Source organism: Wyeomyia smithii, chromosome 2, assembly GCF_029784165.1.
Source record: "Wyeomyia smithii strain HCP4-BCI-WySm-NY-G18 chromosome 2, ASM2978416v1, whole genome shotgun sequence".
NCBI lineage: Eukaryota > Metazoa > Arthropoda > Insecta > Diptera > Culicidae > Wyeomyia > Wyeomyia smithii.
This window is the reverse complement of record NC_073695.1, coordinates 176,818,152-176,843,088: the sequence shown is the minus strand read 5'-3', so window position 1 is coordinate 176,843,088 and position 24,937 is coordinate 176,818,152. Positions and strand designations below refer to the sequence as shown.

Sequence of the window (24,937 nt, the reverse complement as noted above, 5' to 3'; positions counted from 1 at the left end):
ATTTGTTCCGCTGCTGGGCCAAGATATTACGGACTGGCATATTGGGTTGTTTCCATCGGGCCTTGAGAGTATCGTGCGGGTCTGATTGCTGTTTCCGGATCCGGGGTCTTAACGTGTTCTTGTCGTTTGGTTGGATGTAGGCGGAAGGGGATAGGACTAAACTGGGGCGTGGATGGATTTCAGGAAAACGTATATAAGGGACATGTAGGATAGGTCACGGCTCGCCAAGACATCACGAACAGGAACAGCCGGCTGCCTACCTTCGGCCTGCAGGGAAGCTACTAAATCTAGACCTGGCGTCACGGTGTACAGGGCATGACCAAACAACGTGCTCTATGTCGTGATAACCTTCACCACAGGCACAGATACCACTCTCCCCGAGCCCAACACGATGGAGATGCGCGTCAAATCTATAGTGATTGGACATAAGCCGGGACATCACGCAAATGAAATCCCGACCTACATCCAACCCCTTGAACCACGGGTTCGTCGATACCTTGGGGATTCTGGAATGTAACCACCTTCCCAGTTACCCCTTGGTCCAAGAATTTTGCCAACTGATGATCGTATTCTGACGTACAAATGCAAAAAATTCATTAAAGGCAATTGGTCTTTCATAAATATCACCGTTTGTTGCGCCCACCTTAGCCAAAGAGTCCGCTTTCTCATTACCCGGTATCGAGCAGTGAGAAGGGACCCACGCTAAGGTAATCTGATACGATTTTTCGGATAAAGCACTCAGATGTTCCCGTATTTTCCCCAGGAAATACGGAGAGTGCTTAACATCTTTCATCGATCGGAGAGCCTCAATGGAACTGAGACTGTCCGTAAAGATGAAATAATGGTCCGTGGGCATTTTTTCGATAATCCCTAGGGTGTACTGAATTGCAGCTAATTCTGCGACGTAAACAGAAGCAGGATTATCGAGCTTATGGGAGACGGTTAAATTGTTATTGAAGATACCGAAGCCAGTGGACCCATCAAGAAGTGATCCGTCAGTGTAGTACATATTGTCGCAGTTGATGTTTCGATATTTATTGGAAAAAATTTTAGGGATCTGCTGCACGCGTAAATGATCCGGGATTCCACGAGTTTCTTCTATCATGGATGTATCGAAAAAAACAGTAGAATCAGAAGTATTTGATAAGTCGACACGATTTGGAATATTCGAAGAAGGGTTAATATTTTGGGACATGTGATTGAAATACAATGTCATAAAACGGGTTTGAGAATTAAGTTCGATTAACCTTCCAAAATTTTCAATCACGGGACGGTTCAAGACCTCACATTTGATTAGAATACGAGAAGACAGGCTCCAGAAGCGGGTTTTCAATGGTAGTACTCCAGCTAAGATCTCCAAACTCATCGTATGGGTCGATTGCATGCAACCCAAGGCGATACGCAAACAACGATATTGTATTCGCTCCAGTTTGATCAAATGTGTGTTTGCTGCGGAGCGGAAGCAGAAACACCCGTACTCAATAACAGACAGTATCGTTGTTTGGTAAAGCCTTATTAGGTCTCCTGGGTGGGCACCCCACCATTGTCCGGTTATTGTACGAAGAAAATTCACTCTTTGTTGACATTTTTTCATCAGATACCTAACGTGACAACCCCAGGTGCCTTTAGAGTCGAACCAGACACCAAGATATTTGTGTACCAAAACCTGAGAAATCGTTTTACCCATTAATTGTGTTTGAAGCTGAGCAGGTTCATGCTTCCTAGAAAAAACTACTATCTCAGTCTTCTCCGGAGAGAATTCGATACCTAGCTGTAAAGCCCAAGCAGACAAATTGTCCAAGGTATCTTGCAATGGTCCTTGCAAATCGGCAGCTTTGGCTCCTGTAACAGAGATTACACTGTCGTCTGCAAGTTGTCTTATCGTGCATGAATTTGCCAGACATTCGTCGATGTCATTTACATAAAAGTTGTAAAGAAGGGGGCTTAAACATGAGCCCTGGGGAAGACCCATGTAGCTAATGCGAAAAGTTGCCAAATCGCCGTGCGTAAAATGCATGTGCTTTTCGGACAACAAATTGTGCAAAAAATTGTTCAAAATTGGAGAAAATCCTTGTCGGTGAAGTTTACCCGAAAGAATGTCAATAGAAACGGAATCAAAAGCCCCCTTAATGTCCAAGAAAGCAGACGCCATTTGTTCTTTGCGAGCATACGCCAGCTGAATATCTGTTGAAAGCAACGCAAGACAATCATTCGTCCCTTTGGCACGGCGGAAGCCAAATTGAGTATCTGATTGTAGACCATTTGATTCGACCCAATGGTCTAAACGACGGAGTATCATTTTTTCCATCGATTTCCGGATACAGGATAGCATTGCAATCGGCCTATAAGAGTTGTGATCAGAAGCTGGTTTCCCTGGTTTTTGGATGGCGATCACCTTCACTTGCCTCCAATCCTGCGGTACAATGTTTTGCTCCAGGAACTTATTGAACAAGTTCAACAAGCGCCTCTTGGCATTGCCGGGTAGATTCTTCAACAAGTTGAATTTGATTCTATCTAACCCAGGCGCGTTATTGTTACAGGACAGGAGGGCAACTGAAAATTCTGCCATCGTAAAAGGTGATTCTATCGCGTCGTGGCCCGGAGACGCATCGCGAACAATGTTTTGCTCAGGAACAGAGTCCGGACATACTTTCCTGGCAAAATCAAATATCCACCGACTTGAAGACTCCTCACTTTCGTTGACCGTTACGTGATTCCGCATTCTTCGGGCTGTGTTCCAAAGAGTGCTCATCGATGTCTCCCTCGACGTCTCGTTCACGAACCGACGCCAATATCCGCGTTTCTTTGCTTTAGCCAAACTTTTAAGCTTGGTATTAAGCTCCGAATACCGTAAATAGTCGCCAGGAATACCTTCCTTCTGGTAGGCCTTAAACGCGTCGGATCTTTGCGTGTAGACATCGGAGCACTCTTGGTCCCACCACGGAGTGGGAGGCCGTTCTTTGATCGTTACACCGGGATATTTCTTCGTTTGGGCTTGCAACGCGGCGTCGAGAATCAAGCCCGCGAGGAGGTTGTATTCTTCAAGTGGTGGATGATGTTGAATCGACTCGACCGCTTTTGAAATCATTTCCTCGTATAACTTCCAATCGACATTCCGTGTGAGGTCATACGGAATGTCAATTGGTCGCATGCGAGTCGACCCGTTATTAATTGAAATAAGAATAGGCAAATGGTCGCTACCGTGAGGATCAAGGATTACCTTCCATGTGCAATCCAACCGTAGCGACGTCGAACATAAGGATAGATCCAAAGCGCTTGGGCGCGCTGGAGGTTTCGGGATACGTGTCATTTCACCGTTGTTTAAAATAGTCATGTCGAAGTCATCGCAAAGGTTATAGATTAAAGAGGAGCGGTTATCATTGTATGGGGAACCCCAAGCCACGCCATGAGAGTTGAAGTCTCCCAAAATCAAACGTGGCGAGGGAAGAAGTTCTATTAAATCAAAGAGCAGCCGTTGCCCAACCTGTGCTCTGGGAGGAATATATATTGAGGCAATACAAAGCTCTTTACCTTGTATTGTCATTTGACATGCGACAACTTCGATGCCTGGAATCGAGGGGAGGTTAATACGATAGAAAGAATAGCACTTTTTAATCCCTAAAAGTACTCCTCCATATGGGGTGTCTCGATCAAGGCGAATAATATTAAAATCATGGAAGTTGAGATCAATATTTGAAGTAAGCCAAGTTTCACAAAGGGAAAATGCATCGCATTTGTTTTTATTTATCAAAACTTTAAACGAATCAATTTTTGGTAAAATACTTCTACAATTCCACTGTAAGACAGAGATAGAATCCTTCATATACGCAGTTGAATTAGGCATCGAAGGATACAATCGCTGCAAGGAGGGGCCATTGGGCAGTCAACTGCTTCAAAAATGATCTAACTGTTGGGAGGAATGCTGTAAGAAAAATTTTAATTGGATCGGGTATATTGAAATTTTCAAAAATCCAGTCCACAATGTCAGAAAATTTCACTAATCCAGAGTTTGTTTCATCAACTGGATGTGCAAAAGGAACAACTGGGGTTTTAGATGTTCCTGGCAGTGCTGGGAACTCCTTCTGGGACTTTAAATTTGCAAGCCCAGGAGGAGTTTGCCTCGGTTTTTCCGCAGCACTGTTTGGTTTGTTCGTACTTTTCATTACACTTTGGGAAATCTTAGGACCTTTACGGGGAAGTTTAGGAGAAGAAACATTTTTCCTCTTCCTAGACTCCCCAGGATTGGCATAAGATGTTCCCGCTGATGAATCGTCAGAATCGGTTTCATCGGAGGGCAACAGATCAAAGGGGTTCGATGTTATGGTAGAAGTGGTCACGGTCTTCTTCAGCATCTCAGCGTAAGAACGTTTTGAACGCTCCTTAAGTGACCGCTTGATTTTATCTCTGCGCTGCATGTACACCGGGCATGTGGAGAGCTCATGCTGGTTTTCCCCACAGTGAATACATTTTTCAGTATTAACACTGCAAGAATCTTCCGCATGAGTCTCCCCACACTTGCTACATCGTGCCTTATTGCAGCAGTAGGCGGCTGTGTGGCCTAACTGCTTGCAATTGGTGCAATTCATAACACGGGGTACATACAATCGCACAGGCAGACGAACCCGGTCGATCGAGACGTGGCTAGGGAGTGCAGATCCGGCAAACGTAACGCGAAACGAGTCTGACGGAGTGTAAACTTTTTTACCGCCGACGAGAGACATGGACCGCAATTGCTTACAATCCAAAATCTTCGCCTGTGTTTCGGTATTTTTGAAGCAACCGGTTGCGCTTTTTAGGATACACTCGACAGACAGACTCGAATCGGTTATGACACCGTCGATCTCCACGTCTCGTGCGGGTATGTAAACGCGATACTCGCGTGTGAAGAGCTCAGAGCAAGCGATAGCATTGGCCTGTGCCAGATCACTGACCACGACACGGAGCTTGTTAGGTCGGACCTTGGAAATTTCGGTCACGGCCTTGTACCCCTTCGTCAGGTCTTTTGAAATTTGCAGTATGTTTAATCGCTTTGAATTCACTCCTGCCTTTGGACGAAAATAAACAGTATAGCTGCCCTGTTGAGATCCGTCCGGGTAAATCCTGGGGCGAGGGGGGACTGGAGAATGAACAGGGGAGGGGGTAGCAGAAGGGTCAGGGTCAGGGGGGTTCGGGGATGGTGACACGGGAGGCGAGGGATCTATATCCATCGCGCTAAATGTAGCGCACTAGCGAACTAGCGCCGACAAGAACACGCACCTCTTTACTTCTTCCTTCCAGCAGTGGTTGTCCGATCGTTCGAAGCTGCACCCAAAGCAGCCAGCAGCACCAGTGCAGCAGCACCAATACAGCCACCAGCAGTGAGCCGGGTGTGAGATCACTCAGCACAGCGACACGGACTCGACTGTCAACTGATGGCCTTGAATAATACACTCTTTTGTTTGGCTATTCGTACACACGGACCGGATTGTAATAGAACGACCACTTTGCACGTCCGTTTCTGTCGAGTGTTCGACGCGGAATGTATTGTGCTGTTGGCTACCCAATTTTATTATTTAGAATAAACTAAGAATCCAGTAGAAATCAGGGCCGGCGTTTCATGTGGGTAGTATGGGTAGTAGTACCCACTCGGAAAATATCCATGTGGGTACCTACCCACACGGAACTATCGGGAAAAACCGTAAAGAAATGTAATGTTTCGAGCGATTGATTTTCTTGATATCGTTGAGCGATAGGTTATAAATCTACATATTTATGTACAGTTGTAACTTTCTCAGGAAAAAGGATTATTTTTTAATAGTTTTATTTACGATAGAGTTCTAAATTTCATTTACGGTAGAGTTCTAAAGTTTTGTTTTCTCGTAAAAATTTCCCATACCTAATTTGAGCGCGATTGGATTTCGGGAAGTAGAGCCTCAAAGAGTCTACACCAGAACTCGAGTTTATCAACGCAAAAATTTCCATGTCCCTGATATTTAATTTTTGTTAAAACAAATATTTATGAAACAACATCAGATATCTACATTTCATGCATTTCTAAGAGATTTGCTTTCAAAAACCTAAATTAATCCACCTAGCGGTCAGACCCAGCCTTTCTCATTCATTTTTTTATTTGTAAAAATAGATTTACATGAACGCTTCAATCCAATAAATGTATATGTCTTTAGGTTCTAAAATATTGATGTTGTAATCTTTACATATAAAAATGCAGTCAAGTCTGTCTGTCTGTCTGATCCATATAGGCCCGAAAACTACCGAACCGATCGACGTGAAAATTTTATGTAGGGGTTTTTGGTGCCGATAAAGGCTCCTATGATAGTTTGAGACCCCTCCCTCTTCTGGAAGGGAGGGGTCCCATACAAATTAAACATAAATTTCTGCACAACTCAAGAACAAACCAAGCAAATGAAACCGAATTTGACATGTGGATGTTTGAAGGGGTAACTAATATGTCCATAATAGTTGGATGAAACACAAATTTGTGCACATCTCGAGAACTAATCAACCAAATGGAACAAAATTTGGCAGGTAAATGTTTTTAGTGGTAACAAATATGTACATAATGGTTTGAAATTCGACTCCCTCTTCTATAAGGAAGGGATCCCATGAAAATGAAACACAAATTTCACACAGCTCAAGAACCAATCAAGAAAATACAACTAAATTTGGTATGTGAATGTTTTTAAAGGTAACAAACATGTCCATAATGGTTTGACGCCCCTCCCTCTTCTGGAAGTACATGTTTCTTCGCAAATTTCTGCACATCTCGCGAACTTATCAACTAAATGAAACCATATTGGCAGGTGAATGTTTTTAGTGGTAACAAATATGTTCCATAATCGACCTCAGACAACATTTTGGATTGTAAGATGGCATCTTCCGGTTTCTGAAAACAGCAGAAAATGACCAAATACCACCCAATATGAGTTTTTCTTTAACCAGTATGCCGTTCAAAATCCAGAAATTGTCTCCAAAAGCCATTATGAAATCCAAAATGGCGACTTCCGGTGTCGGAAAAACAGCGGCAAATGACCAAATACCACCCAATATGGGTATTTTCGAAATCGTAATGATGCACTGGAGCCACAAATCGACTTCAGACAACATTTTGAATTGTAAGATGGCAACTTCTGGTTTCTGGAAAACAGCCTGAAATGGACGATTCCCTTTAAATATTAGTATTTATGGAACCAGAAAGATGCACAGAAGCTAAAAATTGATCACAGACACAAGCTTGAATTTTAAGATGGTGACTTCCGGTGTCTGGCAAACATCCGGAAATGACCAAATACCATTCAATATGAATGTTTTCGGAACCATAATTACGCCCAGATGACAGAAATTGATTTCACAGGCAATTTTAGAGTCAAAAATGACGACTTTCGGCTTCTGAAAAACCAGTATCCTAAATACCATTTTGAAATCCAAGATGGCGACTACAGGTTTGTGAAAAACAGCCTAAAATAAACAATTACTATCCAATATGAGTATCTCTGGAACCAGAATGATGCAAGGAGCTAACAGTTGACCTCAGGCACCATTTTGAATTGCTAAATGGCAACTTATAGGCAATAGTCGGAAATGACCGAATAATACTCAATATGGATATTTCCGTAAACGTGATGATGCATAGAAACCAAACATTGACCCTGGACACTAATTTGAATTTGAAGACTACCACTTTTAGTTACTGGAAAACAACCAAAAATACCTCCCAATATGGGTATTTCCGGTGTTAGATTGATGCCAGAAAGTCTGCTGATAATGACAGAATACCACCCAATATGAATATATTCAGAATTAAGGCGATGTACAGAAGCCAAAAGACGAGGATGTTGTCCTTTCGATAAACCAATCATTTCAAACGATTTGTTATTTGACTTTGATCATATCCTATGGCCGATTCGTCGTGCATTTGCAGACTTCAAACAAACCGCAAGGAATCAATGAACTTGGAACGTTCAAATAGTACGATACCACTTTTAAATTATGTTGAGGCCACATATATCGATCAAAGCGGGTATAGTTTTAAATAGTCTTTGAATTTCTCTTTTTTCCATAACTTTTGAACCGTTGTTATGAAGTTTGTTATTTGTAAGTTTGAGAGATGACTCGTTCGTATGACACTAGTTATGTTCAAATAAGTCATGTAATCTTTAAGATAATATACTTTCGTTGTTTTATTAAAAATTTAATGCATAACGGTTGCTTAAGTTCGATTATAATCAAATGAAATGGGAACGTGTACAGCAGCCAAACTTTGAAACCACGTGCTCAATCATAATTCATCAGTTAACTCTTAACTAGCCCGCTCATCTGATAATAATAATCAGATCGGTTGTGTAGTTTCTGAGATAATGAAGTTTCGTGATTTTTACAAGTCGGCACATTACAAATGAAGTTACAGTTCGATTGCAGTAAAATTCAATAGGGTGTTATGAGGCAGCTAGACCATTCATTTGACACTAATTTTGTGGAAATCGGGTCAGCCATCTCTGAGAAAAGTGAGTTAGTTCAAGTAGTCTTCGAAATATGTTCCTTTTCAAAGCTGGATTTCACATTTTTAAACATAACAGGCGAAGTAATAATCCGATTGCAAAACAAATCAATAGGGTATTATGGGGCAACAAGACCTTCCATTTGACACTGATTTTATGAAAATCGGTTCAGCCATCTCTGAGAAACATGAGTGAGATTAAGTAGTCTTCAAAACACGTTTCTTTTCATAACTTTTGAACTACAGGTTCAATCTTCATGAAATTCAAAATTTGAGGGTTTTCTATGTAGCCCGTTCTTTTTAGACCAATTTTGTTAAAGTCGGTTGTGTAGTTTCTGAGATATTGATGTTTCATGATTTTCACATTTTCAAACATAACCTCTAAACTAAAAATCCGATTACAATAAAATTCAATAGGGTCTTATGGGGCAACAAGACCTTTCATTTGCAATCAATTTCATGAAAATCGGTCCAGCCATCTCTGAGAAAAGTGAGTGAGAATAAAAATCTGCACATACACATACACACACACACACACACACACACACACACACACACACACACACACACACACACACACATACACACACACATACAGAAAATGCTCAGCTCGTCGAGCTGAGTCGAGTGATATATGCCATTCGGCCCTTTGGAGCACTTTTATACTTTCGGTTTTGCAAGTGATTGCTATACCTTCCTAGGAGAAAGGCAAAAATTGATTTCGGAAACTCAAAGAACTACTCTTGTGCATTTTAGGTTGGTCAAAAATGTAAGACTTCCTTGACTGTAAGTGAAATCTTATCAGAAGTTCGATTAAGCTCAAATTTTGGATGGAGACTTTTTTCGAGAAGAAAAAATTGTTGTGCCCCAACGCTTGCATTGAAAAATGCTCAAAAAATGCCGAATTTTCATGAGTTTACCTTGACACGCACTGACGAAACAATCAAAGTAGCCCATGAGTCAGCAGAAAAGAATTGACTTGAACTCTAACCGTAATGACGAAAGCTAGAAAGCTACTCCGTTCAGAAGTGTACGCGATCAACGTTACGTTACCCCGCCGCGAAAACAGACATCGTACGGAAAAGGGACGCCGGTTACGCTTGTCCCGGTATCTACAACATCTTGGCACTGTTGGACTACAATCAGAGCATCAAAAGAAAGACCAGTTTCGGACGGCCGACGGCCGACGGCCCTGAGCAACGAGAAGCTCCAAAAAATGCTAAAGAGGAAGACCGAAGGGAAAGTGGCTACATCGCTGCGTACGCTTGATCGGAAGGTCGGTTCAACCGGCCAAGCAGTGGAAAAGTACCAGACGAACATATACATCAGAAAGTGGCAGTCCCGTCAATTGGTCTCGGAGCTGCAGCCTGCAGGCAATGACAGCGGCTGAATAAGATGGTCAAGTCGATTTTTCCGGCGAATCGCGAAGTGATGGTGGTGATCAACGCCGAGACCCATCTCACCCTGGTTAACAACGACTGGCAGGGCGTATTTTACTTTCCTCATGAAGGAAGTGACCTCTGAGGTGAAATTCATTTCACACGCCAAGTTTCCAAAGAAGGTGCTGCTGTGGCTAACAATCAGCGAGAAGCTCCGTACTGGCCGTGAACGGGGAAATTTATAGTACGAAGTGCCTGCCGGAAGTTGCGTCGTTCATCAAGTAATACCATAGGGGCGAAGACGCGGTGCTCTGGCCGGATCTGGTATCGGCCCACTACTCGAAGCAATCGTTGAAGGAGATAAGGCGGCTGAAAATTGATGCGGTACCCAGGTCGGCCAACCCACCCAACGTTCCCCAGCTGCGTCCCACCCAGAGTTTCTGGGCAAACCAGGAGCGTTAAACCTGGAATCTATACATATAAAAATGCAGCTCTGTCTGTCTGTCTTTCTGTCTGTCTGTTCCATATAGGCTTGGAAACTATAGAACCGATCGGCGTGAAATTTTGTATATAGGGGTTTTAGGGGCCGAGAAAGGTGACCAAGATGGTTCGAGACCCCTCCCTCTTCTGTAAGGGAGGGGCCCCATACAAATGAAACACAAATTCATGCACATCTCGAAAACTAACCAAGCAAATGGAACCAAATTTGACAGGTGGATGTTTTTAGGGGTAACAAAATCATCCATAATGGTTTAACACCCCTCCCTTTTCTGGAAGGGAAGGGTCCCATACAAAAGAAACACAAATTTCGCACTGCTCGAGAACCAATCCACCAAATAGAAACAAATTTGGCATGTAAATGTTTTCAGAGGTAACAAATATGTCCATAATGGTTCGACACCCCTCCCACTTATGTGAGGGAGGGGTTATAAACAAATGAAACACAAATTTCTGCACTTCTCGAGAACTAACCAAATAAATGGAACCAAATTCGGCAGGTGAATATTTTTTAGGGGTAACAAAGATGACTATAATGTTTCGACACCTCTCCTTCTGAAAGGAGGGGTTCCACACAAATTTCTGCACATCTTAAAAAATCAAGCAAATGGAACCCAATTTGATATGTTGAGGTTTCTGAGAGCAAGAAAAATTTTCGACTCCAGACACCATTGTTAAATTTAAGATGGAAACTTCCGGTTTCTATCCGGAAAATGTCTCAAAATATCATGTTAAAATCCAAGATGGCGACTTCCGGTTTCTGAAAAACAGCGGGATATGACCAAACACCACTTATTATGGGTATTTCCGAAATCGTGATGATGCATTGAAACCACAAATCGACCTTAGCCAACATTTTGAGTTGTAAAATGACAACTTTCGGTGACTGGAAAACTGCCGAAAATTGCCCAAAAACAACCAAATATGGGTGTTTCTTTAACCTGAATGATGCTCAGAGACCATAAATTGTCACAAAATGTAATTTTGAAATACAAGATGGCGACTTCCAGTTTCTGGAAAATAGCCGAAAATGACCAAATACCACCCAATACGAGTGTTTCTTCAAGACCCTCAGAGACCAGAAATCGTCTCTAAATGCCATATTGGAATCCAATATGGCGACTTACGGTTCCTAAACAACAGTGGCAAATGACTAAATAACACTCAATATGGGTATTTCCGGGATTGCTATGATGCATTGAAGCCACAAATCGACCTCAGACAACATTATGAATTGTAAGATGACGACTTCCGGTAAATGGGAAACTGGCGAAAAGCCAGAATGACGCTCAGAGGCCAGAAATTGTCTCTAAATACCATTTTGAAATCCAAGATGGCGACTTCCGCTCTCTGGAAAACAGCCAAAACTGGCCGATTTCCATACAATATTAGATGCTTCGATACCAGAATGATACACAGGAGCTAGAATCGACCACAGACACCATTTTGAATTCTAAGATGGTGACTTCCGGTTTCTGGAAAACAGCCGAAAATGACTAAATAACACCTATTATGTGTGTTTCTTTAACCAGAATGATGCATGAAGCTAAAAATTCACCTCAGACACCCTTTTGAATTGTAAGATGGCTACTTCTGGGAAACAACCGAATACTACTACATATGAATATCTTCGTAATCGAAATAATGTATAGAAGCCAAGCGTTGACCCTGGACACCATCTTGAATTCGAAGATGACCCCTTTCAGCTTCTGAAAAACAACGAAAATAACTGAATACCACCCAATATGAGTGTTTCCGGAATAGAGGTGATGTACTAAAGGCAAAAGACAAGGATGTTGTCATTCCGTTAAAACTAATTATTTCAAACGATCGCAAGAAATCAATGAATTTGGGCTGTTGAAAATTATTAAATTAAACACAAAAATAGGCGGGACGAAGTTTGCCGCGTCAGCTAGTTGATAAATAAATCGAAGGAAGAACTCAAAAACATGCCTACACGCATGTTTTCGTCTACCTTGGCGAATGTTCCGGTAAACTCTCGGCAAGCCACTCGCAAGGGCGTGGAATTGCTTTTGCCAATGAGCCTATATAATTACCTTCCCTGGGAAACTCATGGGAAACATTACTACTGAACGAAATTCGAATATCTAATTTCTCTTAAACATTCCATTCGCACCCTATTGTTGATGCACTATCGATTTTTTTTTTAAATTATGTTTAGGTATCAGCAGGTCGCCCCCGACCCTCCCGGCTACGCCTTTGTCACCCATGAACCTTCCCTATTCCTTACTACCCACTCGGGAATATAATGTGACGCCGGCCCTGGTAGAAATTATCAAGATGTAATTTTTTTTCGAAAATTCGAAGTGTTTTGGCGAATTAGTTTCAACAAATAATGAAGTGCGAATGAGAAAGGCTGGGTCTCACCGCTAGGTGGATTAATTCGGATTTTTTTGATAAAACTTACAAAAAATTGCCTAAACATTGAGAAATGTCCGATCATGGAGAAATCATGAAAAAATAGTTATGATAATTTGAAAAAATTGTTTGATTGGCATAGTGTCCTTGGTAAAGTTGTAGATCATAATTTTGTCTTTCCAAACATATATACACTGTGAATAAAAAATTAAAAAGTGTTTAAAAAAATTATAACTTTCGTTTTCTTGATTTCTCCTTGATCGGATAGTCTTCATTGTTTAGATAGTCTTTTGAAGATTTTATAAAAAAAATCAAATTTTTAAAAAATGAGCTTGTGTAGATAATTGGTTCTTAGTTTTCAAAAAAATAAATTTTTTAGAGTGTAATTTTTTTGGGAAGACAATTATTATCTACAACATTGCCGAAGACGTCACACCGATCAAATATACCATTTCGGCTCTGAAAACATTTGTTATCATCAATAGCTTCCCAAGGTAGCATTTTTAAATGGCTTCTCAAAAATGAGTCGTGTTCCAAAAAATTAAACTAATAGCACAAAATGGCATCTTTTGCCCATAGAACCATCTTTGAGAAGTTTCAGCCAAATCGAAAATGACAATTAAAAAATATAGAGGTACTGGGGGTAAGCCCGGCCCCCTAAGGAAAATGATTCTTTAGTAGCACTTTATGGCGAATATTGTTATATTTCTTTCACAGAATCATTGCCCGTTTAGCAATCAGTGCGGGTGAAACCAGCACCCCTTGGGGATAACACCGGCACCTAAGTTCGTTCATGAATTAACTCGAATTAGCTGAACCAATTTGAATTCGGAGACCGCCGAATGAGAGATCTTACATTCCTGTATGTTACTGTTGAATTTGGTTGTTGTCGGTTAGCTGGTTCTGGGCAGATTGCCGGGACAAGTTCCGATGAACATTATGTATAAACTATGAAAGAATTTGATACTCGGCAAGCCTATCATGTGGCACTTTAAATCATATTGTTAACTAGTTTCATTGAAGCCAGGAGCAAATTGACCACATCAGAGCATATTTCAAATACCACCGGGCAAGCCGTCAGTTTTGTGACTTGATTCAGTACATTTGACACCTTTAATAACCCTTGGAATCATTCATAAATCATAGAAGAGCTTGAGTGCATGGCTCTAAGTCGATTAATTAATTAATTCATCAGCGAGACATCGGTAATATATGAGAAATATGTGTCAGTAACATCCAACTAGCCTCAGACCATGTCGGGCTTACTCAACTCAGTGGGTGACGGTGTTACCCCGACAGCACACATTTTTTTAAAAAGAGTATTTCTACGAATTTATCGCTTCAATTTACCTCAGATCGAATTCCTGTGATTGCTTACAATACAGGCAATAAATTGTAGAGCAACGAAAAAATATTTTAGTCTTTTCAAATGAATAAAAGCTTAAGTTCCACTCACGAAAAATTACATCCGTTTACGCATCAGCTACAGTAGCGTATGTTTTGTCTATTATTTTGACGTTTGACGTTTCACGGTGTCTTCGATGTGTCTTAAAATGTCTAAAATATTAAATACCATTCCAAAACACAGTTAATTAGCGTTTTCTGTTAAAATCCTAGAGGTGACGGTCTTACCCTCATTGCCGGGCTTACCCCCAGTACCCCTACTAAAATTGGAAGATTTCTTGTGGATCTGCTTTTTTAACTGCGAAGCCGAAAAACACCCCCTGATACAATCCCTCAGTCGATAGCATAAATTGCAAATCATCTCGTTGAAATCTTTCACCGTCGTACAGTTTAATAAGTGCGAAATCATGGCTCGTGCATTGACCCTCATCCGTTGCTTTGTATAAGTCCCTTAATGCCACCTACGAAACAGACAGCCGCTAGATAGGCATAACTTCTAAATTATTCATCCAATCTTCGTGCTACCAAAAAGTGGATTGTGTATTATCAATCACACTTTCTGCTCAATATGTGGTTTTTGATGGAAAATCCCGAAGTTTTCACACACATGAAACTTTAAGAAATATTTAAGTTATTCTTTCAGTTGTTCAGTTGGTCTTCATTTCAAGTTTTGAATGTTCATGAAATTTTTAGAAAATGTTTTAAGCTTTTACGCAAACTTTCAGTGTTAAAAGGATTATAACGTACAAGGGATAACTTATAGAACCAGCATTGTAACTTGTGATCTCAAAATTCATCTAAAAGTCGAAAAGATTATTCAGATTCAATTTATTTAAGTCCCAAAGTAATGCAATAATTGGGAAAATAACCAAAAATTTCTGATTCCAAAATGAGGATCAAAAAATTTCCAATTGTACCAATTTATCGGATTAATAAATATGAATCATTACTCCCTTAACCTAATTTATTGTGTAATTGTAAAATAATAATGGAACATGATTTGATCTATGGTTCGTTTTATGAATAGTTTTCCAATCTGTTACTTGTTACTAGTTACTGTGACAATGAGAAATAGTTTATTTGCTTGTAATTAGCGTTGAGTCATTCCACTGCTTGTTTGTAAAAGTATTTCACAATTCCAATGTTGCTTATTTAAGTAGTAAATAAATGAAAATTGTCGTTAATTGCTACTTACAACTTTTTTTTCATAATTGTTGGTAGTAAGAGACTTGGAGAAGTAGCGTTGATAATCTTAAACAATACTTATGAATTATGACAGTTTTTCCTCTCGTTTGTACACCTACGAGCCTGTGGCTTTACTTTACTTTGCGATGCTTTTTTTGGGACAGCATCGCGATAGACGGTAATAATTCAAGCTTACAATCTAGCGGTATAATTAAGTCGACGGACTGGTACCCTCCTTCAATTAGTATTTGCTGTTCTCATGCTTGGCATAGTGTATAAATGCCAGCACCGAATCCGCCAGGTAGAGCGCACCGGAGACGACGCAAAGTGAACCAAGAGCAAGACCAGCCTGCAAGGAAGAGATACAGCGTAAATGATGCGCAATGAAATGGACAAAGTTTAATTGACGAAACTGTTTGCCTGTTGCTGGGTGAGAATTTTCAAGAATCATAAGTTCTAATTAAAAGGAACGAGGACTTTTGAATATATTAATGTTCGCAAACACTGAGATGAGTGGCGATTTAATGCTTACCGTTCGCTCCGGTGAAATGTGCTGGAAATCGTACTCCGACAGGTAACCGTGCCAGTAGTGGAGAGCCGTTCCTCCCACGGCAACCCACATGAAGGTACCGACGACGTTCATTATCGTGTCCGACAGTTCCCGCTTCAACTTGGTCGTTCCGAAGGCGAACGTAATTAGCTGAACCGAGGTGTAAATGAAGTAGCCGACAAATACTCCGGACGCCACAATCTCCGCATCGGGACTTTTCTCCTCGTTGAGGTTCCACGTGCCACCCACACCGAGAAAGTCTCCGCCATAACCGGTACGATACAGGATGAGGATTACGATGTTTAGAACCTGCAGGGGTTTGCAATTATTAAATTTTAAGCTTTCATTTGGCCAGAAAGATTTTAATTAACAAGCACGTAACGAACGTATTGTTTTGCCGTTTGTTCCTACAAAACTGAAAAGCTCATTCTGTTGTATGTTTGCTTTTGAGCATAGCATAATATGTGATAAGCAACTTCATTAGATATAAATTGCATTGTTGGCGTAGGTATTTTAGGTTTTGTTTAGTTGTCTAGTTCTACACAGTACCAAAAAATTAAATTCACAATTAATACAAAAGAAAGCACACAACGGTTACTAGCACATAAAGTGAAAAACAAATACAATTTCACACCGTTAATAATGCACAGTACAGAATCGTTTAAAACCATGTAAATTTGTACGTTAAGTGATGTAAACTTAAAACTTTGAATATAAACTTGCATGCAAATTCACATTATATTCATTTACATAGCATGTGAATATAATGCGACACGGAATATTACATGGTTTCCAATGCTCCATTTATGTGCATTAAAACAGATGTAAATTTTTTTTACTGTGTAGTTTAGTTGTCTAGTACTTCAGTGCAGACAAAACGACAGAATTCTACTATGTAGAAGTGTGCGCTCGGACGAACAAACAACGATGATTCACCGTAACGTCATCTGCCCCAGCGCACACACCTGCAGCATTAGTGACTGATGGGTGTCGAGTACGTGCTTCCAGACCAACAAAAGCTCCTTACCGTAGCAAGATAAATAACCCGAACTCTTTCATACCCTCTCTGTTGTGTTTCATCTCAACCCAACAATATTACATTTTGTAAACGAATTACTTCGGTTCCTGTATAAACAAGTGTAAAACTCAAAGCATTTAAAATATTGCATTTGAGCAGTTCTTAAATCAAAACAAATAATCGTTTACCCTGACGTTCAACGAGCAGATTCTGAATAAATTTGCTGTTTAAGTGACACGGCCATCAATCTTCGGAACACAGTGAAATGCATTTGAAGCTACAGTGATTTTCGTATGCGAAACCATTTCAAACCACTTGTTTGGTTTTCCTGGATCGAGTGGTGTCTTGACAAAAAGAAAAATCGTTGCTCGCTTCGACAATGTTAAGAAAGGTTGTGAGGTTCGATCGCTCTTTCTTGAGAACCAATGATTTAAAATAAACCGAATCTCGGCTGGTAAAGACAGTTGGAGCCAGTAAAATTCCATCGCTAGTTGTTTTTTGATAAACTTCAAATGTTTTTAGAATTTCACTAAAATTTCAAAAGATATTTCAAAATTATGTATAGAAGCATTAAAAAAAATTGTTGAATTTGAAATTATGTTTGCCTTGTTTACGATATGTGAAAGTAACCTTTAGCGTCTTTCGAAATTATCTTAAATTACAATTCCATCCTAACAACGACTTTAAACTATTTTTTCATTCATTTAAACACGGTTTTCATTCTTTTTGACTATTATTGATAAATTCGTGTGCTGAATAAGGTACTACATTATATTAGTTCACCTGAACATTTTCCCTTTTATTCACGTCACTGATCAATTTCCACCGAACACAGATTATAATCAAATTCTAAAATTTGTTTCAGTATTGAACATTTATCAACTTTCAACTTAGTAAACATTGCAATATTTGATAACAAAAACAATTCGGGTAGAAACTTTTCATTTTTGTGTAAAATTCAAAACCAAATAAAAAATTTTGTTACAATTTAATAATCTTACCAAGTATGAGCACTTGTGAGAATGAGTAATTGTTTTCCCAGCAAAACGTTATCATGTTATAACTTCAGCTTCAACTAACCAATACAAGGCCTATGGCTCAATATTGTACGAACTTGTTATCAGACCAGCATAAACCAACATTGCTCAAGTGAAACTCACCAAGACACAACACCTGCCTGGCTACCGATTGCTATCTAGGTGTGGTCATATGCGAGTAAATTGATATCAAACCGACTAACCCTTATACTGCCATTGCGAGAATGATTAAACTTGTTCATCTCATCAAGTGAGGATAACTGAAATCCTGCATGTAATTCGACCAACTTTTCTCAGCCTGATCGCTTTAACTATGATTGATAATGTATCTTTTCATAGAAATACTGATACCTGATGACGATGGTTTCACACTTCGCTATAATCCATTGAATATGGAACTGTTCCATTCCATCGATTACTCACTTGTCAATAGCCTTTTTCGATGGAGTTTGATCTAATACACACTAGTTGGGGATTAGTATAATTCTTTTCTCACTGAAATCGATTATTTATTGATGTTTGATGTTAGCAAATCCCATGCAACTCCATCGATATTAGAGTGTCCATTTTGTAGCCAAACTTAATTGCTAGTAGGGCATCACCGGAATACATTAAAATATTTCACTATTCGCTGCTTACCAGTTTAAAAACTTTTATGAATATCGATCCGATTGTCTCTGCCGACACCATTTTGTCCGTTTGTTATCTCCAGGGACTCCAAAATATATGAAACTCTGGATCAGGCGAACCAAATGACCTTTCACCTAAGAATAAGCGATGGAAAACGGTTGTCTTAGCTTATGATTTTGCTCGTTTCACTGACCCACGAGGGTCTGGTTCTAATTAGGGATTAGGTGTAAATGATTGATTTACCCTTTCTGCAAGGAATTCGGTATTCACTGTTCGCTCCGCTGAACGATGAAATCACTTCTGAGCTGGTGTTACATTTTGGCAGGTGCCCGAGGCGCGGAAACAAAGTTTCTTGCTTATCTGTTCGCACACCGTTTCACCTTCATGCTGGGGCAGAATCAATATGGCCGCCTATCAGCCAGCGCTGCGATGTGATAAGATAACGCACCACCCGAGTCCCACTGAAGAAAAGTTGCAGATACACGCTGCTATTATCCGACTGAAACATGCTTGCCTGTTTGATTGAAAACGACTGGTCGAGTGTTAGAACTATGTATGACTGTTTTTTATGTGGAACTGATGATTATGCCCTGTGCTATTTCGATAAGCAACCGTCATTGAGATTACTGAGAATTATGAAATGGCTCATTGTGTGGCTCGCAACTTGTCCCATTTATTAGTTTTAGTTGTTAATATGTGTGGGTTTTTTCACCGACTAAAAATTATTACTTTCAATTTCTATCATTTTACAGACCGGCAAAATTTTTCATTGACAAGCATTCGCATTCATATGCAAATAAATCCGACCAGAAACCGTTTTTTCGTTCAATCTTCCTCAGGAAGCACCGCCTTCAGAAGGGTAACAAAACAGCATATTTTAATCGAGTTTACCTAGGAATCAACACCTGCGTAATATCATAGCATGTTTAACATTTTGGGAAAGTATCGCCTGTCAGGAACGGGCTGAAGTTGTGATGTGAGGATTATGTTGTGCTTGTATATAAACCAATCGACTTTTTTCAAAGGATTTTACCTTCAATCTCATCTCAATATAAATGATCATTTCACCTTCGTCTTTTAAATTGACACTAGTGTCATCTGTGATATCTTCCACATACGAGTTTTTACAAAACGTTATGCTTACAATAGAGAAATATGTTCTATCTTGGTAACGCTCTGGAATCTGCGAGGGATTTCTGTTTTCTAACGTAAAATGAAGAATGTGTGTGTGAGAGAGCTTTGTACAACAGGGATCTCGAATCCCAGAATATCTTAATCTTGGTGACTTTAAGGTCATTAAGAAGATATCGGCAATATCAAGCTTGCAATTACGACTAATAATCTGTCGCATAAAGACTGGAACGTGCAGAAATTGGTCAGCAAAAAAAATTTTTTTCAGTAAAAGTTATAATACAAATATTTTCTATAGGGTGTGGGACTACTTCGGCAGGGGTTTTCTTCGTCATATATTTCTCATTAGAATGAAGCAAAAATTATGACGAAGAAAACCCCTGACGAACTAGTTCCACACCCTATTTAAATGAAAAAATGTTTGTCATTTGGTTTGCCAAATCCGAACTGCCGCGTCTTCCGCCTAACACCTTCCATCAAATCTTGTACAGTAGTCTTATCGATCTTATTCGCCGCCGAACGCCAGTTGGATTTAAACTGCTGTTCGATAGCTCGATAGGACATAGTTCTGGGCTGTTTGGGGTATTGAGGTCTTTGTGTGCCACAACCACGTTGTTCGCATCATACCACTCGATTGCCTTTTTCCGTAGTGGCAGCTCGCTAAATCCGGCCAGAACAGCACAGCACCTTACGATTGCTGCCGCCTCCAGGCTTCCTGGTGGTCGATAGTCGCTCGCCGAACACTTTGTCACTGTTGATTTGGCCACATCCAAAAAAAAATTTTAACACGCTGCTCCTCTTGCTCGAACGCCGTTTTAGAAACTTTACAAACGGTCAGAACTCATCCTAGCAACGATTGTATATACACTGTACTTCTAAATGCAGCATTTCGGGTTTTTTGACGTGGGACTACGTCTTTGTTTTCTATACTGGTACCGTGCTGGATCGAAACCCGTACAGTATCGAAATCCGTACACCTTGATGTTTTTCGTCAGTTTTAAGCATTATAAAAAAGAAAATTCATATGATAGTTATATGTACATGTCCGTTGAACTGTTGGCCTTCTGTTAAATTAAACTATGCGTCAGTAGGCCATGAAATAAAAATATTAAAAATAAAAAATCAATCGTCTATCGGTTTCAGTTGTCATTCCGTCGCATCGTTAGAGAATTTACTAAGGAAATGTTCTTCAGATAAAAACGTTTTTCATGTGGGATATAAGTGTTTTACTTTGTGAATCTTTTTGAAATCGATTGAAAAGGTAAGTCTTTGTCATTTTGAAGCTGTATATTGTTTGGTAAATAGTGTAAATTGCATTTATTTAGCAAAAACTGTGCCGTACGGATTTTGATCCTTGTTAATCGCCTAAATCAAAATCCGTACAGCGTGTGTATCATGCAGGTATTGTTGAACGTTTTCTCTTGTTTTCAGCATATTATGGAAGGAAACAAGCATACATATACGGCAAACGATTTCGAAAGAGCTGTGACTGAGGTGCGCGATGGAAAGTCGTACCGGGAAGCTTCGAGAGGTTCTGGCGTTCCGGTGACTAAAAAACATTTTTTAAAATCATGTTTTACACAGAAAATTGCATTGCATTTCAGCTGATCTAAAAAATTAGAAACTAATGTAAAACTTTAGGAGCCAATTGACTCTCACACTATGTTTATTCGTAAATTCAAAGATAAATTGAAAAATACAATTTATTTCTGTACTTCTATACCAATGCGAATTTTGATTCATTGCTGTACGCACTTTGATCCAGTATATATCGCGTGCGTGCGGATTTCGTTTCAAAAGTGTACGGATTTCGATTCAGACAAAAAACTGCGTATGGATTTCGATTCAAAACATGTATTCAAACATGACAGCTATGAATCTGAAATTTTTTTGGGGGTAGTTTACTCCACAACAAACATGCTCAGATAGGAATGTGTATATGTATATGAAAGCTATTTTTTGTTTTGCTTATGCATGCTCAATTCGGTTCAAAATAGCGTCCAAATAACGAGCATTCCGCAAAAACATTCGCTAAGAACTGCACAACAGTTGTGGAAAAAAGTTCATGGTAAACCATTTTGAAAGCGAAAATCTTCCAGTTTCTACCATGTAGAGCTTCCTACGAACTTTAACAATAATCCGCCAGGAAGGTAGTGGAAGACCGGCCAGGGTTGTGGACAGAAAAGAACTGTTTTTCTTTTTATCAAATCATGGTTCAAGCCTAGTGGTTTGGCTATCAATGAAAATATAAACCGAGTGTTTGAACAACATTATGATTCCATTTCTTCTAAAAACTATACAGATGAAAAGTATGTGTTTTGGCCAGAGAAAATATCATCACAGTACGTCAAAAACTACACAAACGTTTCTGAACAACCACTCGGCTCCATTTGTACCCCAAATATGCAACCCAACGATTCTACCTCATTATCGTCCAATCGAAGATTTCTTTGGGAATTTGAGTTCCTTCGGTGCAAAAATACCTGGAGATCAACGAATTGCGAACAGTTGATCGGTAGAATTAAGAGATGCATTCGAAAAGTTGGTACAACGCTTTTGTTTGGGTATCATAAGAAAACTTCGCTGGAAGGCCGGTTCCCTTACTAACACGCAGAGAATCCTGAGAAAGAATCCCCAGGATACCTTTAACCCGGTGACCGAATCGAGAAAGGAATTTCAAACACGATCCGGAGGATTCCCACTCAGGCTTCTTATTCAAGAATCCTAGAGCCATATACAGGGCATTCCTGAGGATTCTTTTTTTTTCAGGAATCCTTTTCAAGGACGCTCACGAATCTAATGTGAGGAATCCTAGAGAATCTATGCGAATCATATGTGTTCGTCCCGGGGAGCTTCGTAGCCGCAAGGTTACAGAGTCCGCTTTGATAAGCGAGTGGTCGTGGGTTCGAATCTTAGTAGAATCAGGCCATTTGGTTGTCAAAGGACTTTAACATGGGTTTATTCTCAGGCTCTCCACTACATACCCTTCCTTCAAGCTGAATTTTGTAGTATACTGCTGACTTTCATCCTAACAAAAATAAGTCCCTCTTATAATAAAACTGTTCTGAGTAACGTATAATAGTTCTCTTCAGGGAATTGTGATTTGGCACGATCTTGGCTGGAGAAACGAGGTTCGATAAGACTCCTTCCTCTTGACAAAAAGTTCTACTTATAATAAAACTGACCAGAGGTAAAGCACTAAGTGCCTCTTCAGGGAATTTTAATTGTGACGCGGTGTTGGTAGGAGGAACGAGGTATCGATAAGACTCCTTCCTCTTAACAAAATAAGTCCTTCTCATAAGAACACTAATCATAGGAATATTTATCCTCTCTAGGGAATTGTAATTGGCGATATTGGCACGGGGAACGAGGTTTCGATAAGACTCCTTCCTCTTGACATAATAAGTCCCTCTTAGAATAAACCTGGCCAGAGGAACGTTAGATGAAGTCTCACTCCAGGGAATTATAATTTGGCGATACTGGTAGGATAGAATTAGGCTCGGTATTGTAGAGCAGTAAAATCTCATACACAAGCACCTAGTTAGATGAAACCGACGCCCCATTTCGCTCTGTTTTTGCCACTGTACTACCTCAACATTTGCTTTCCACAGCCCAAGACGCCCTCAGGTGCCTATTCGACCAGAGTTTCAACATTCCTAGCGTCAAATTTCCAATCATTGTTCTGTTCTGTATGTCTAGGTCAAAGTTTGTCGTTCCTGCTCGGAGAATCACTAGCGTGTAGGAAAATATCTTCCACTGCGAAAAGAACTGCTCTCGCACTAAGGGATAAAGTGATGAACTTGCTTGAAGAGAGCAGCGAATCGTGTGTGTCTGAGTAGTTCGCAACCGCTGTGGATTCTGAAACATTTCTTCAGTGAGGTAATAAAAGTTAGCTTTCTCTCACGAAAGGACATTATGCACAATAACAACACAACAGAGCTTACTGCAGTGCTTTTACTGTGTGTCTTTAAGGCATATATCAAATTAGGGGAGCATCTAGGTAGGAAAGTAGATTACGCTGTTTGCTTTGCGTCTCAAAATAAATCCAGCCGTTCGTTATGCATTCGTTACGACTTCGGCTGTTATCGAATTTATCTCAGCAGTGCTCATCACGGTGTACTTTTGTATATTCTTACTAGAGTGATTCTCCATTATTAATTCAATCTGCTGTGGTGCAAGCAACAAGTGTGTTCTGCTAGCGGCAGAAACACAACACAAAGAAGAAGAAAAAAGTGTTGTGCAAAAATTTGCTACACTCAGCGCTCATGCTGAACAAAGAACGAGCGGTGAATATTCACTCTGCTCTTTCCACATATTAGGGAGAATAACAAGCTTGCCTAAGTCTATACCAATGAATCACATTATCCTCTAGATTATTCGTAGGACATTTGTTTTAGCATGATGTCTCGGTTCTAATCCTATGATCTCAAGTAAATGTCGAGAAAGTATTTCCTGATATGTTCTTTCCAAATGTGCAAACCACCATGATCATGTCATAACAATATTTATATATTTATACCTAAAGAGATTGAACATAGATTCACTGTTTTGAGAAACGAAAATGTTGGGACTAAAATTGAACAATTGAAGAATGTTCTACGGAAGGCATACATAGAAAAAATATTCGGTTGTGTGGCATAAAAATTTGGTCGCTAATTGTTTGCCCAAATTTTACAATTTTTATAATCAAAATTTAAAAAGATGAAGAGGTTATTTATGAGACACGACCACAGAGTTAACGTAGAATACGACAGCCTGTCTTATGTCAATGTGTGTGTTGGAATCGGTTTTGGAATACCCTGTATAGCCTATCTATACCTATAAAAATGCAGTCCGGTCTGTCTGTCTGCCTGTCGGTCTGTCTGCCTGTCTGTCTGTCGGTCTGTCTGTCTGTCTGTCTGTCTGTCTGTCTGTCTGATACATATAGGCTCGGAAACTACCGAACCGATCGACGTGAAAATTTGTATGTAGGGGTTTTAGGGGCCGAGAAAGGTTCCTATGATGGTTCAAGACCCCTCCCTCTTCTGGAAGGGAGGGGTCCCATACAAACGAAATACAAATTTCAGCACATCTCAAAAACTAACCAAGCAAATGGAACCAAATTTGGCATGTGGATGGTGAAAGTATGTATCCATGTATCCATGCTTGAGTGAGAAACTGCAAAAAACGCTCAAAAAGAACGGGTTGACACTAGCCGTCAAACCCAAAAAGACGTTATTTTCAGCAAACTCA

The 24,937-nt window shown here is 40.0% G+C and overlaps 2 protein-coding genes across 3 annotated transcripts in view; one reads left to right on the top strand and one right to left on the bottom strand.

Moving 5' to 3' along the window:
- Window positions 1-24,937, top strand: part of LOC129724241 (uncharacterized) — a 273,777-nt gene that overhangs the window by 13,741 nt on the left and 235,099 nt on the right. The window lies entirely within an intron of this gene.
- LOC129724242 (protein snakeskin) lies at window positions 15,105-18,970 on the bottom strand. 2 transcript variants are annotated; one of them, XM_055678965.1, is made up of 4 exons: window positions 18,818-18,970; window positions 18,584-18,708; window positions 15,872-16,198; window positions 15,105-15,688 (listed from the first exon to the last, which is right to left on the bottom strand). In XM_055678965.1, the coding sequence occupies exons 2-4, from the start codon at window positions 18,632-18,634 to the stop codon at window positions 15,581-15,583; spliced, it is 486 nt and encodes a 161-aa protein (XP_055534940.1). In that variant the 5' UTR covers window positions 18,635-18,708; window positions 18,818-18,970; the 3' UTR covers window positions 15,105-15,580. The 2 variants fall into 2 exon arrangements, with proteins under 2 accessions (XP_055534940.1, XP_055534941.1); XM_055678966.1 differs by lacking the exon at window positions 18,818-18,970 and having other exon boundaries at window positions 18,584-18,811.

Excerpts from the sequence above, each read along its gene's own strand:
- LOC129724242 (XM_055678965.1), bottom strand. The coding sequence starts at position 18,634 with ATGGTGTCGGCAGAGACAATCGGATCGATATTCATAAAAGTTTTTAAA. Across the intron at positions 16,199-18,583 it reads TCATAAAAGTTTTTAAACTG|GTTCTAAACATCGTAATCCT; the intron begins GTAAGCAGCGAA and ends AAACCCCTGCAG. Across the intron at positions 15,689-15,871 it reads ACATTTCACCGGAGCGAACG|GCTGGTCTTGCTCTTGGTTC; the intron begins GTAAGCATTAAA and ends TCTTCCTTGCAG.